General features: G+C 34.1%; 1 protein-coding gene across 2 annotated transcripts in view; it reads right to left on the bottom strand.

Annotated features, from left to right (window-relative positions):
• The window catches only part of LRP12 (LDL receptor related protein 12), a 72,285-nt gene that overhangs the window by 28,575 nt on the left and 28,263 nt on the right, over window positions 1–15,447 (bottom strand). Inside the window, exon 2 of one of the 2 annotated variants that reach the window (XM_045805814.2) lies at window positions 9,278–9,334. The exons of the other annotated variant lie outside the window; for it this stretch is intronic. Coding sequence (XP_045661770.2) covers window positions 9,278–9,334 — 57 coding nt within the window. The remainder of the gene's footprint in view (window positions 1–9,277; window positions 9,335–15,447) is intronic. 2 annotated transcript variants of the gene reach the window in all.

Here is a 15,447-nt window from a genome sequence, read left to right as displayed (position 1 = left end):
CCTCAGATTTACTCCACATTTCATTCTAATTTTTTTCAGAAAGTCAGAAAACTGAACTTCCCCTTTTACAGAAACAATTACTAACACTCTAACAGCAATATTTACTAGTTTAAGATGGGAAGGTTTTAAATTGTTATTTAAAAGGTAAGATCAGTACAAGCCAAAAAATTTATATTAAATCCATCACTCACATTCAGGACTCTCATTATTTTCAAACCTATTACTAGAAATCACACATTTCTACTTTGAGCAGGAAATCCTACATCTAGCTGCTTATAATTAAATGAATATTCCTTTGCATTAGCACAGATACTTAAGAATGAATGCAGCAATGTATTTATTCCTATTATTTTAAATGTTTTTTGAGGACCAAAATATTTCATGTGGTCTTTAGCTCTAATCAAGGCAGGTAACTCCTTAGTTTCTTGAGGGTCAATAAAGTCCAGAACAAACAAACAAATAATGATCAAGGGCTACATGGCAGTAAAATAAAATATATTTTTAAAAAAGTCAAAAGAGGCATAAAGTATAGAAAAAGGAGAAAAAACAGAAAAAAAACCCATGCAGTTTTTCCAGTTCCAACAGGGTCATAGCACAATATGAATAAGATAAGAGTACCCTTAATAGAACCATCCAAGCAGCTTTATCCTAAAATTTCTAAGTAGTAAGAGTAATTCTGAATTTTGCCAGCAAAGCCTAAGATAAGGTAAATGGTGGAAGATTCAACCTTTTATACCTTTTTTTAAGGGCATAAAAGGGCAATTTTTTCCTGTAAGGGCATAAAAACTATTGATATGGTACGTATATTTCCCAATTTTAAGTACTATAGAAGACTAAAATGCTAAGCAAGCTACTATTTCTATTTCCTGAATGGGAAAAAATATTCATTTTGAAGTTTACTGTGATTCTTGCTAGAAAAATAGAAAAGGCAAAGCAGAAATCAGCACCTAAGCAAACATAAATTGGCCTTGGTGCTCATGATTTTCTAAGCCATTTTTATCAGCTTTGACATAGTTTTTTTTTTTTTAGCATACACACATCTTTTTCCAGGAGTGTTCTCATCTTAGTGTCTTGTCAAGAGTGATACCCAGGAATAAACATACTATCCAGACCGTGTTTAAAAGAGGAGTAAAGAAGAGCTTCGGGGATGCCTGGGTGGCTCGGTCAGTTAAGTGTCTGCCTTCGGCTCAGGTCATGATCCCAGGGTCCTGGGACTGAGCCCCGCCTCAGGCTCTCCGCTCAGCAGGGAGTCTGCTTCTCCCTCTCCCTCTGCACCTCTCCCCACTTGTGCTCTTTCTCTCTCAAGTAAGTAAAATCTTAAAAAAAAAAAAAAAAAAAAGAACATCTACTTTGTTCTGGATACTGTATTTCCAGCACTGCAGTTTAAGATCAAATCTGCTCTAACCGACACAGAGCTATTAGTCAAGTGAAATCCAAAGTCCACTCTGCTCATCTGCCAAGTGACTGGCTTTTGCACAACAGCTGCACAGTACATACAATTCAAATTCAGGCCTTAGCAAAATCACAGCTAACATGCTATCACACTTTGAAGAATTGTTCTCAAAGTAGAAAGAATTATTCTCAAAGTTACAGCGTAGAAAAGAAAATGTCAAATGTTTGAATGCAACGTGTTATACCTTCACTGGATCTGGCCCACTCACTCGAGTGGGTGAGTTTCACTTCCACCATCTAAGCATCACACACTGCTGTCACATTACAACCTGTCCTGTCGATGGTCCTGGTGTTCACACTTACTGTTCTGACGCTGAATTTATTTACTGCTTCTTATAATAATGTAATATATTATACTATATAATAATCTTGCTATAAATACGCAATTGTTCAATAAAGACTTGATAATACATGAAATATTATGATTATATAACACAGAACTATGCTTCACATAAAATATATTATTGTATAATAAAACACTGTAAGTAATATTTAATTATATACTATGTAATGCTACATATAAAAGTACAATACATAAAATTATAACACTACCATTACTTTCTTTTCTGAAAGCTTCAGGGAGTGCTCTACTCCAGAAGCTTAAGTGTCTCATAAATAAACTCTCTGATCACAGGCAATGCCTTTAAAAATTCATAGAATCTTAAACTATGTGTATTATTTTTTAAAAAACTTACTCTGTCTTGTATTCTCTACTCTATTCATTTGAAGGACGGTTTCTTGGCTTCACATTAAGTTCTACTTTTTTATATTTTGAAATCCTAAAAACCCTAATGGGTTCAGTATTACCTAAAATATAATAAACTTTATTCCCTTTCTTCCTTTAGAACATGGGTAAAAGACACACCATGTAATATAGGTCAAAAGAACTGGTGAAATTCTCTTTAGTAAGTTTAGTAGGAGGTCCAGTATTTGACTGAATAATTGAAAATAATATTAAAATCACATAGGAAAGGTACAAAGGACCACTTATACCTGCTGCTTTATTCATGCAAATTCTCTATATTTAAAAAATAATTGTAAACTGCTATAAAATAATTATAGTTTAGGCTTTACTTCCTTTCAGAAGATCTGAAAATTCTAGGATAATAAAAGTGTTATCAGACTGGATGATCTTCCAGGGAAACTTCAAAATGCCACATTATAGTATTTAGACCTAAAATAGTGGCTTAAAACAAAAGCTACTTTACTATAGTGCTCTACACTAATGCAAAATATTACTAATTAATTTGTAAGCAAAATAATTGCAATTTAGAAAATAATACATCCTAACTAAAAAGGCCACAACTAATAATTATTTGTTTAAAACTTTATAGGATCAGCAGTGTGCTAGGCCTTTGAGTACTAAAATACAAACTGTAAAATGCAAATACACAAACACAAAGGTGATGACTTTTTTTTTAAAGATTTATTTATTTATTTATTTATTTAACAGGGGGGGGGGAGGACGTGCACAACTGGGGGAGCAGTAGAGGAGAGGGAGAAGCAGGTTTCCCACTGAGCAGGGAGCCCGATTCAGGGCTCGATCCCAAGACCCTGGGATTATGGCCTAAGCTGAAGGCAGATGCTTAACCGACTGAGCCATCCAGGCGCTCCAATGACTTTTTTTTTTTTTGAAGATTATTTATTTTAGACAGAGAGAGCGCACGTGCATGGGCAAGTGGAGAGAGGGACAGAGGGAGAGAATCTCAAGCAGACTCCCAGCTGAGCAGGAAGCCCAACCTGGGGCATGATCCCAGGACCCATGAGATCATGACCCTGAGATCACAACCTGAGCTGAAACCATGAGTCAGAAGCTTAACTGACTGAGCCACCCAGGCGCCCTGGTGATGACTTTAATAGAATAAAAATTCTGACAAGACAAAGGGAATACAATACTTAGAAACTACTTGAAGTACATTTTATATACTCTGCTAATTCAGTTAATATAAACAAGGATTAAGAAAGAAACTTCCTAACTTGATATTCTCTTTCTTAGCTCCCAGAAATGTGGCTTTGCCTGACAAAAAATTCCACATTAAATATAAAGTAGACTCAAGATCAAGCTAACCTCGCTATAGGTGTTATAAGGTAGGAACATTGAGAAGCTACATCACTGATGAATTGGGAAAAACATGTTAATTCTCATATGTAAAAGCTTTCTATTTGAGAAAGCAGCAAGATCCAACATCTGTTCCTATTAGCAAGCAGAAAATCTTTAAATTTCAGGGTAGTTTTGCCTAACTATAAAAGAAAGCCAATCTCATTCTCTTATTCTTTGCAATGTCACAACTCTAGACCATGAATAAAAAAGAGAAGTAAACAATTACATTTCTGAACAGTCTGGGGAAAATAAAAGGTTGGGACTTTAATAGAAACATAGTAAGAGAAAAGTTAAATGAGAAAAACATGATTATACCCAAGGAAAGTGTTCTCACTCACTGCAGATAGCTGTGTAAACTGGTACAATCCTTTTTGAAAGCAATCTGTCAAAAGGTTCCTAAATTAAATTATTTATGACCTTTGATAGAGTAATTTCCACTTCTAGAAATTTATGCAAAAAAAAAAAATCTTAGAAATAAAAAAAGGCTAGATATGTATTAATATGTCCCTTGTAACATGACCGAGACTAGGGAGAACCCATTGGAAACAACCCATTGATATGTTTAAGAACACTACAACATAGCCACTGAATGGAAACTTTATACAGGCATTAAAATACTGGTTATGAAAAAAATGTAGTCTATAAAATGTTAAATAGAGAGCGCAGAAGACAAAATTAGTTATAATTTAAATGCTTATACAATTATTTTTAAGGTATGCAGAGAAAAAGGACAAATAGATTATTATTATGAATTATATTAATAATGCAGGGTTAATGGGTAACTTTCCTAATCTTTTTGCTCTTTTTCCATGTTTTCTAAATGTTTAGTGAACGCTGTATAATAAATAAATAAAATTTGTGAAACAAATGAAAACCTTGATTTGAAAGTAATTAATAGGGAATGCATAATCAAAATATTTCTAGAATTATAGATTCAAGTAAGTATCACAGATCATACAGTAAATTCAGTTTAAAGTAGATAAATTTAAAAAGTCAAATAGATTTGTTTAATTTATGCAAAGGTCTTGTTATAAATCAATCTAACCTAAAAAACGTCTCATTCTATGCAGCAGATGAGCAGTAACTTAGGTGTTTTAAAAGTTTAGACATTTAAAAAACATGAGACATTTGATTTAGACACTTTTTATAAAGAATGTTAAAATAGCCTTCCTACTCTCTCAACATGCACAATTAAATTACTTGGCAGTTTCTAGGATATAATTTCAAGATTTTCACATATTATTAGTTTTACAAAAATACCATTTGTCTTTTCTCCTTTATTGTATATATGAAAGCAGATTTAAAATTCGAAACAATGGAAAGTTCTAAATAAAAAACATATAGAAAGTAAAATTTTATCCAATAATTTTCCGTTTTAAAATCATCCAATATATACTTTTTGATAAGTTACGTTTTCTTTTTCTTTTTTTTTTTTTTAAAGATTTTATTTATTTATTTGACAGAGACAGCCAGCGAGAGAGGGAACACAAGCAGGGGGAGCGGGAGAGGAAGAGGCAGGCTCCTAGCGGAGGAGCCTGATGTGGGGCTCGATCCCAGAACGCCAGGATCACGCCCTGAGCCGAAGGCAGACGCTTAACGACTGCGCCACCCAGGCTCCCCAATAAGTTACGTTTTCTTATGCCAAAACCTGTAGCATAAGAACCAGCGAAAGGATTAAAACTTAACTCTTTCGGTAAAGACTGGAGGAGAAGGAGGACAAAAATGAATAGATTAGAAATAGAAATAAATTATCCTGAGCATAAAAGTCAAAAATATATTATCAATCAGAAATAATTCCCATAATTCACATGAATTCTCAGAATTCATATGAATAAATAAAACTAAGTACTTGGTGCTATTCATAATAAAATAAGAAAAATTAATACTGTCATTTACTACTCACTAAATACTGTAAATAGGCCTTTAAAAAATTCATCATCTTACTTAATATGCTTATTACTCATCATAAGATTTACCACATTAAGACAACATTAGAGGTACAGGTTGTACATCTCTATTTTCTCCATCAAATAAGTTCCTCGAGACAAGAATATTTTACTCATTGCTTATTCCCACCCTTCTTGGCATAAGGTCCACATCAGGTGCTTAACACGTGCTAAGTGAATTTACTTCATTACAGATAGGGGGACTATATATTCTGCACTGTCCAGGACAGTCCTGGTTTTGTTGTAGTGCCAGAACAATTACAGTGTACCCTTTCACTCTGAAAGTGTCCCTGATCGGACAATAAACTACCTGGAAACACTAACTGTAGACAAGTTAGGATTATTTCTAAAATTGTCGGTACAATTTCCAAAATGCACCAAATGACTGGACAAGAGCACTGAGCACTGTCAGAGAGAGTCGCAGAGGTAAAAAGAGAGCAGGTGAGGAGCAGAAGCCACTTCTGCTGCTTGCTGGTCTCAAGAGAAAGCAAGTGCTACATTTAGAGATTCTTCCAAAGGCTAGTTCTCCATTTAGATCAGCCCCCAAGGGGCTCGCATTTCAACTGGGGATGCACAGAATTCAGAGGGCTCCTACTGTATCCAGCATTACATGTTCTACAGCTGCATACTGTAACACCACCACAATGAATCTGTATATCTGAAAACACCTTTTGAGACTGTATCTATTTATTTTTTTAATGGTATAATTGGAATAGATTTCATATTATTCTTCTCCCTCCACAGAAGAAAGATTTTATAAGAATAACCTTCAGGAAAAAACAATAAGCCATAATTAAGGTTTCACTGACCTCTGAAATTAAGCATTTTATTGATGAATAAACATTTAATTAAAATATACGTTTTGTTATGGGCTGAACTGTGTGTGTCATTCCCAAAACTCCTATGTTAAAGTCCTAACCTCTTGTACCTCAGGATGTGACTGGATTTGGGGTCAGAGTCTTGAAAAAGGTAATTAAATTAAAATGAGGTCATATGGGTGGGACGTACTGACTGGTCCAATATGACTGGTGTCCTTATAAGAAGAGACTGGCACACAGAGACACACAAGGAAGACCTGTGAAGATACAGGGAGAAGACTGCCACCTGCAAGTCAAAGAGATACCTCAGAAGAAACCAGCTCTATCAACACACTGATCTCAGATTTTAGCCTCCAGACTTGTGAGAAAATAAACCTCTGTTAAGTCACCTGGTTTATGGTGCTTTGTTATGGCAACCCTAGCAAAGAATGCACATTTCTAAACATATGTCTGAAATGCAGAAGTAGAAAATCAAGATTAAAGAAAATAAACAGGATTAATATATTATATATTAATATATTATACATATTCTGCTAAATTTTTAAACTGAATTTTTTTTCAAATAGGAATCTATTTAACGGTAATTTTGACATTTAACAAACAGCAAAACTTAGTAGTTTTGTAGTCTAATTTCAAGCAAACATAAAAATTAAGAAGAATCTAATCTTGATGAGTTGAAGCAAAATTCCAAATTTAATACTAAATCTGTCCAAATTGTCATAACTCTCATACTCCATATAAACCTGCATAACTCAGAACACCCTTATTTTGTAAATTACTAAGGCATAAATAAAAAATGATGCATGGTTAAAAAAAATCCATCCCAAGGGCAAGAAAGGCCAACTGGGTTTTTATGTAACAGAGAGCAAAACGTTGACTAAAACGGTTTCAGATTCTACTCAAAACTAACTTTGAACTACAAATTATTGAATTTTGGTATAGTAGCGAAGAAGAATACTCACAATCATCTGAAAAGGCTACTAAAATACTCCTCCTTTTTTCAATTACGCATTAGTGTGGGACTAAATTGTCTTCATATATGTCAAACAAAATAACATATTACAAAAGACTGAATGCAGAAACAGATGTGAGAATCCAGCCATGTTCTTTTAAGCCATTCTTTAAAGACTGCAAAATTATAAAACAATGCCATTCTTCTTACTGATGTTTTTGTTTTGGAAAATTCATTTGTTAAAAATTATTTTATTGATGTAAACATGCAATAGATTCATCACTGTTATTTGCAAATAATACATTTTAGAACAATTTCTCAGTTTTAATTTCAAATATAGTGTCAGAAGCTATAACCTACATAAAAAAAATTCTTTGAAGTCCTTCTTATGAACTGAATTGGGTCCTCCCTCAAACTTATTTGTTGAAGCCCAATGTTATTGTATTTGGAAATAGGGGCTTTAAGGAGGTAAGTGAAGTTAAGTGAAGTCATAAGGGTAGGATCGAATCCTATAGGACTTAGTGTCCTTACAAGAAGGGTAAGAGACAGCAGGAACCTCTGCACACAGATGAAAGGCCATGTAAGGACACAGCAAGAAGGTGGCCCTTTGCAACCCAGGAAGAGATCTCACCAGAAACCAGTCCTGCTGGCACCTTGGTCTTGAACTTCTGGCCTCCTGAACTATGAGAAAATAAATATAACTGTTATGCATGCCACTCAGCCTATGGTATTTTGTTATGGAAGCCCAAGTAGATTAACATGGTCCTCAATATTTTAAAAGCTTAAAAGGGGTCCTTAGACTAAAATTTTTGAAAATCACTGAATTAGACAATATCATTTGATTATGTAAGTTAAAATGTTTGTACACAATCTTCTTACATCATAGTGACAACCTGGAAAAATAATCGTAATTCTCATTAGTTATTCAAGATAGAAAAAGGGAAAAAATTAAGGTTATCTTTCAAATAAGCTTATTTTTGCTTGATGTGTAGAATCACAAAACTAGAACACAAGAGAACAGTGAGACAAACTGTGAAAGGGTCTAGGTGGGCTACGAAGGTACTTACTTCCATTTTCAGAAAACCACATCTGTCAGTGTGTTTGGCTGTGCAAATTAACTCTTAGAAGTTTTGTTAAGTCTATTAACTTTCTGAATACAAAGTCAGGCATAAAACAAGAGGAAACTCAGTTTTGCTTCACACGAGGAAAAAATAACCAAAGTACAAAATGACATGAAGAAATGAATCAATCAGTAGACTGATAAATGCACAAAGTGTAATTTTTTTAACCACATAAAACTTATCAAGACTAAAGGGAAATAACAACGTAATGGTAAGAAACTCTATTTCAGTATATGCAAAAATAAAAGATTTTGCTCCCCTAAGTAGTTATAGTTGATACAGCAAAAATGGAAACAAAGCTATGGAAGGCATTTTAAGAATGAAAATTATAATAGTTACAGGCATTTACATAATTATTAGGTTATAAATGCTTAGATGAGTGGAAAAAATGCATTTACTTCAAGTTTCTGAATTTCATGGATACAAATATGTATGTTTTTTAAATAACAAATTGTGCACTCAAGAACAATTTTATATATAGTACTCAAATCAAAAAATCAAGCAAAATGCTTAATTTCTAAGGCTCTAATACTAGAAATAGCATTCAAAATTACATTTTAATAAATTTCACTTCATAGAACTTTGTGAGAAGAGAAAGTACTAATTCAACTTGAGTTAACTTTTTTTTTTTTTTGGTTCGATGTTTGTATGAAAAAAATAATTATGCCGTCTGTTTGGAAGAGTATAATCAATCCTCGGGCATGCAAGTATCAATTTTATCTTATGAGAATTTCTCCATGTTCCAGTTACTTCATTCCTTATTACATGCTGCAAAAAGCAGTAATAATTTTTATAGCCAAATATCACTTTGTAAGATACCAGGTGGCTTTCAATATTTACCATATAAGTCATGCATGAAATTTAAACATTACAAAAAAATGACTTACCAGTTGACACTCCTGAAATATGCACATTTTCAGAACGTTCTGCAAGAGCACCATTTCCTAAAATTAAACATAATAATAAACTAATTTCCAAGATAAAATTTATAAAAGTTTTTCAGATTCTACCTTTAAAAGAAAAACTACATACAGCTACTTCATAATATTCAGAAACTAAAGTCTCTTATGACAACCTTCAAAACAATACAATAAAGCCCCAAATTATAGTAGTAGCAGAGATAACAAAACATTTTGGAAATCACAACTATGCAGTGTAATATATATGAAGATCAAATATATAGATCTGATTAATATCAGAAAAAAATTTGTTTCAAAAAAGAACTCCGAACTATTATTAGAAAAGAGAGAATCTCATAATTTTTTTTTTTTTTTAAAGAGGGAGAGTGTGTGTGGGAGCAGGGGGTGGGGCAGAGGGAGAGGGACCAGAATTTCAAGCAGGCTCCTCATCTAGCACAGAGCCTGGGGTGGGGCTTGACCTCATAACCTTGAGATCATGACCTGAGCCGAAACTGAAGAGTCAGGTGCTTAATCAACTGAGCCACTCAGGGGCCTAGAGAATCACATACTTCTTAAAAACAGCATACCACTAAGAGCGTGCTGAATCAGTCCACAATGTGGTTACTGCTTAAGGGTTGTACATGTTGGTACTTGCTTAATCAGTCCACAATGTGGTTACTGCTTAAGGGTTATAAATGTTGGTACTTAAAACAAATAATGTCTTGCATTGTCTTCTAAGTCTTTCAACCTCTTCTCATCAACAACTCTAATAGTCTCAAGAGTAGGGACAGAATTATATTCTATTTTGGTATCTGCCAATTTCCTATACCTCTTACCACAAAGTTGGGCACATGGAAACATGAAAATAACAGAAATTTAAGTTACCAAGGGTCACCTCAAACTCCCACTTAAAGTGATGAGGATATTTACTCCTTCAATTAATGTGAACAGTGTCCCTTCAGGTATTCTTTCTTTTCTTGTACAAACTGCTCATCTTTAGTTGTAAACTGTCTCCCTCCAATCATTGGGTGGGTTTGGCATTAAAACAGCTCAGGAATCCAGCTGGCAGAGAAAGAATTCTTGCAGTGGGGCAGGGGAGGAAGCTAGGTCTGGAGAAGCTTAGAGTGCTATGGCAGGCTTGTATTTGATGGTTGCAAGAGCAGAGACAATAGCAAGCAAAGTTAAGGAACAACTTGTCTCTTACAACCATCACACTTCCATGACTGCTTGATTACTGTACAGCACACCCCTCCCCAATGCACTAGGCTCTAGGAAGGCAGAATCTGTGTTTACTTGGCTCACCCTTGCATGCACAGTTCCTAGACCAGGGCAGGTGCTCGGAAGAGCTGATGAATGAATAAATGAGGGAAGTCATGATGATGATGTCAAATCATGCCAATTAAGCACTTGATACAGTGCGTGGCACATAGCACTGGACAGTTATTAACTTTTCTAACTTTGTAAAATATGTTATTACCAAAGAAAAAAATAATAGTCATAAAACAACCTTTTAGTTCAACCACAGCCGTAGCCGTCAAAATGAAAACAAATGTTTCTCTCCATTAAAAATGATACAGTGGAAATGGTGACACAGGTGTAAGCTGTATTTCGTACATAAGTCGATTATTGTTATTTAAGTATTGTGCATTAATACTACAGAAGCCACAATTTATTTTTCCCAGCAATGTTAAATGCTATAGACATAGAATTGAAACTAGAAACCCCCACCTATTTCTGTAACACATACAACTTACAAAAATTGGTAGCATAAATAAAATGATGTAAAAACGGATTCAATAAAACAACTAACAAGATTTGCCACAAGGCAGTATAAACTGCCAAAAGTTTTGCTACTCAACAAGCAGACCAACAGTACCGGAGTCATCAGGAACTTATTAGAAATGCAGTCTCAGGCCCCACCCCAGATTATTGAATCAGAATGTACATTTTAACAAGATGCTTCCCCTACTCCCAGAGATTTGTATGCACATTAACATTTGACTAGCATTGGCTTAAACCTTTTACTTGTATATTAGACACAACCACAAATTACAGTTGTGTAATCTGTGACTCTAAGGTTTATAATATTCTTCAAGTAGCATATTAAATTATCCTCAGGTAAGTTTTAATATCAAACACATTTCATCCATTGATTTTTTTTTTAATTCAGTAGATAGATTAAGGATAGTCAGAAGGAAAAAAATAACATAATGTAGAATTTAAGACTGAACTCTGGACTGGATTGCCAGGATTCTAATACCAGCTCCACTACTTACTTGCTATACAATTTAGGTCAAGTTTCCTAATTGTGTCTTAATTTCATCTCTAAAATGGAGACTATCTACCTTATAGTGCTTAGTAAAATTCACTAAAATAGAAAAAAAAATAGAATTTAATCTAAATCTCTATCAGCATGCAAACGAATAAACTAATATAGCCTTATAATAAAATATTCAACACTGAATTCTGTATGTACTAACTTGGAAAGACATGCACTTTGAGTTACATGTTTCAGAGTAATATTAAAATATGATCTGATTAGAAATATGATCGAATTTTAACTTTAAAATGATGTATGCATAGTTAAATGCATATATTTATATAAGCACATGATATACATATATATAAATAAATATAATATATATATAGAGAGAAGAGTCTAAGGGTATATACATATTGTAGAAGAAAACCTCTGGAACTGGAATTAGAGAGGAACACCTGGTTTCTACACTTCAGCACTGACTGAATTTTTTTACAACACATGTGGATTTCTTCAAAAATTTTATTAATATTACTAAAAAAAATAGTTGAAGAGAATATAGTTCATTTCCCACTATTCTTTTTCCCCCTCACCATTCTAAATAAACAGAAGTCTGATATAGTGTGAAACAGTATAAAACATAATTTCATAAACGTAATATTAATGATTTTAAAAACTTTATAAACAATATCTGAAAACATAAAACACGATATTGCTTGTTTCCCATACATTTACTCTACCTCAAAAAAGATCCGATTTAGAAGTTAAAAAATCAATGATAATTTCTGTTAACATCAAACAACTATCCCCTTCCTTCCTTTTTTTTTTTAAAAAAGATTTTATTTATTTGACAGAGAGAGAGCCAGCCAGCGAGAGAGGGAACACAAGCAGGGGGAGTGGGAGAGGAAGAAGCAGGCTCCCAGCGGAGCAGGGAGCCCGATGTGGGGCTCGATCCCAGGACCCTGGGATCGAGCCCTGAGCCGAAGGCAGATGCTTAACGACTGAGCCACCCAGGTGTCCCAACAATCCCCTTTCTTATAATAAGTATCAGATGAAGTTAAGTGAGTTACTTTATGTATACTGCCATTCCAAAAAGTATTTTTACAAAGATGACAGTTATATAGCAAAATTATTTCAATATTGTAAGCAGACTGTCCCCCTAAATCAAATTACATTCTCCCGAATGCCCCTCATCCAGCCCCCAAGAGAAGAAAATCCCGCACATATGAGAATGTACACATATCATGTCCTTACTGTAAGTACAGCGTTCAAATGCAGCCATGCTAGATAGTCTTGCAGGAGTCCCCTTTAGAGTAACATGTATTGGGAAAACATATAGTCTGGTAAAACATTAATCTATGACTATACATTAGTAGCTGATGAATTAATGGATCAGCAAATTAAGTAGAACTCCTAAAAAAACAGTTTTCAAGTAAGAAAAAGTTTTAATTATCACCTAAATCAGGAAAAATGCATTACAACTTAAATTTTTTTTAGTCCCACTAACCAAATACCAAAGGTGGTCAATCTCCCCCATTTATTTTATTATTTTTCTTTCCAAAACGCAAGATGGTTTTCAGTTTTTGACTGCAACCAAATGAGAGAGAAAGAATCTTCCAAAAGAGATACTGTTTTAGAAAAGAGGCCACATAGAATGGTGATCAGACTCTGGCACCAGACTCCGCGGAATCATCCCCAGCTCTACTACTTATTTAGTCATGAACCTTAATTAAACTACTTCTCCTAAGATATGGTTTACTCACCTGAATAATCAGGATCTCATCATTAAGAGAATGCCTAAATTTATGGACTGCATCCCTATTACTTTGTAACATTCTGTTTATTTGTTCTTTTTATTTGAGAACTGAAGTTCTTAAAAAATAGCTAATAAATACAGCGAAGATTCGATAAATACGTGCCAGCCAAATCCAAAGTGCTTTACAAGCCTTCCCTCAGCTTACGCTTATAAGAACAGTTCATTTTAGAAACAAGAAAACCAAAAACTTCTAGCAATTTAGTTATTTTTTCAAAAAGCTAGTAATTGGATGAATTGAAAATTCAAACCCACAGACACTAAGAAGTTTGTGTTCCTTACTTTTTTAAAAGAATTCAGATTGAATATATTTCTTGTTTACAAAAGCTATTAATAGTTTTCAGAGTTCAAGGCCACTTGCCACAGCCATTACAATTTGTAAGTGGGAAAGTCATTGGTTTAGAAGTTAATGAGCAGCATTTACAATTACTTATGTACTCAGCATCCTACAATCTCATTTTCTATGTGCCGTGAGAACAGTTATCACACATCAATACATATCTACACACAAAAGCAAACGTCATTTCTGTTTTGCTACTATACTAAAGGGAAAAGTCCAAAATCCTAATAGGGCTTGCCAGACTCTCCACACTCTAGTTCTTCCTAACTAATTCAAAAGCTCCATCTCTTGTGACCCACTTTTCTACTCTATTTCTTCTTTCCAGATACAATGGATTTCTTAGAAAAGTGTCAGCTGTCTCTCTTGTCTTTAGACTTTCCTATAATATTATTTCTTAGAGAGTTATCTCCTGATTTTCCCGTCCTGGGTTAGATCATTCTGTTATAGGCTCTTATAGTATCCAATACTGTCGCTTTTTGAAAATTTACCACACTTGTGTTATCTGTGTCATGTATTTCCCACCAGATCTTAATCTTGGCAGCAGGGTTTGGGGGGTGGTGTGATGGCGTGATGGGACATAGCCTGGGTTTGTTTTGCTGCGTTACTACCACAGAACATAACACATAACAGGAAATACTTAGTCCATATCTGCTCAAATAAATGAATGGGAGGTCGGTACATAAGTAAGAGGCATAGTCCTTGTCCCAAAGAGTTGACAATCTATTGAGAAAATAATGAAAAATACATGAAACAGAAGCAAGCATTAAAAAATCAAAGTAAAATTAGCAAGCTTCTTATTCAGGTGGGAAGCCCTAGACTTTTCTACTAAAAATAGGAATGGAAGACAGGGGTACCCACTATAGTTATTACTATTAGCTAATGCAATTAGATCAATTATAAACATAAAAATTGGAAAAAAGGAGGTAAAACTGCATCTATCTGTAGATAATATAATTGTTTATCTATTTGGAAAACTGAAAACAGTCAACAGAAAAATAATTTAAGCAATATGAAAAATTAGTAATGTAGCAAGATATATAGTATACAGAAGTCAAAAAACCTTTGTGATTACAAACAAAAATCAACCAGAAGATAGACACCCATTTTAGTAGCACAAAAAATGATATTTAAGAACTCTGACACAGAACTCCTGCTGTTGTTCATGACAGAGTGATTGGTAATGGATCAGTAATTCTGCTATGAACTTAAAAAGTTGGAAAAAACATGTGAAAAAAATTCAGACCCCGGACAACAGGCAGTATAAGACTACGATTTCTGAGAGAAGTGAGAGAGATTAAGATGAGCCCCATTATTGCACTAGCTTTCTCCTGGAGATTTTCTGAACACTGGTACATTTCAGGAGAACCTAACTTCATTGTTACAGTGTCCAGACCAATTTTTCTAAATTGTGCAAAGGGTATAAGACAACTTGTTGGGCCCTTGTAGAAGTTAATAAGCATTTGTCTCCAACATTTCTACTAGTTTATCAACCAGAAAAGGAAATAGTTCCTCTAACCTTGTTCTTACCAAATCCATATAACTTACAGATTTATTTCCTCTCCTATATGTTCTTCTATATCCTCCTATGTGCTACTGTCTATTTATAATCTTCCCTAGAGCACTATCAGTAGTTGCTGGTTTATGAAATTCTCATCCTTCTCACTCCCTGGTTTGGAAAATCAAAATTGCATTTCCTGTTTCCAGTCTTCTGACCTTTCTTTCCTTCTCTCATTCCTTGGAAGTAT

This window comes from Ursus americanus, chromosome 9, assembly GCF_024610735.1.
Source record: "Ursus americanus isolate L20-20 chromosome 9, mUrsAme1.1.p, whole genome shotgun sequence".
In the NCBI taxonomy this organism is placed as follows: Eukaryota; Metazoa; Chordata; class Mammalia; order Carnivora; family Ursidae; genus Ursus; species Ursus americanus.
The sequence above is the reverse complement of the archived record's forward strand: the minus strand, read 5'-3'. Positions and strand labels throughout refer to the sequence as shown.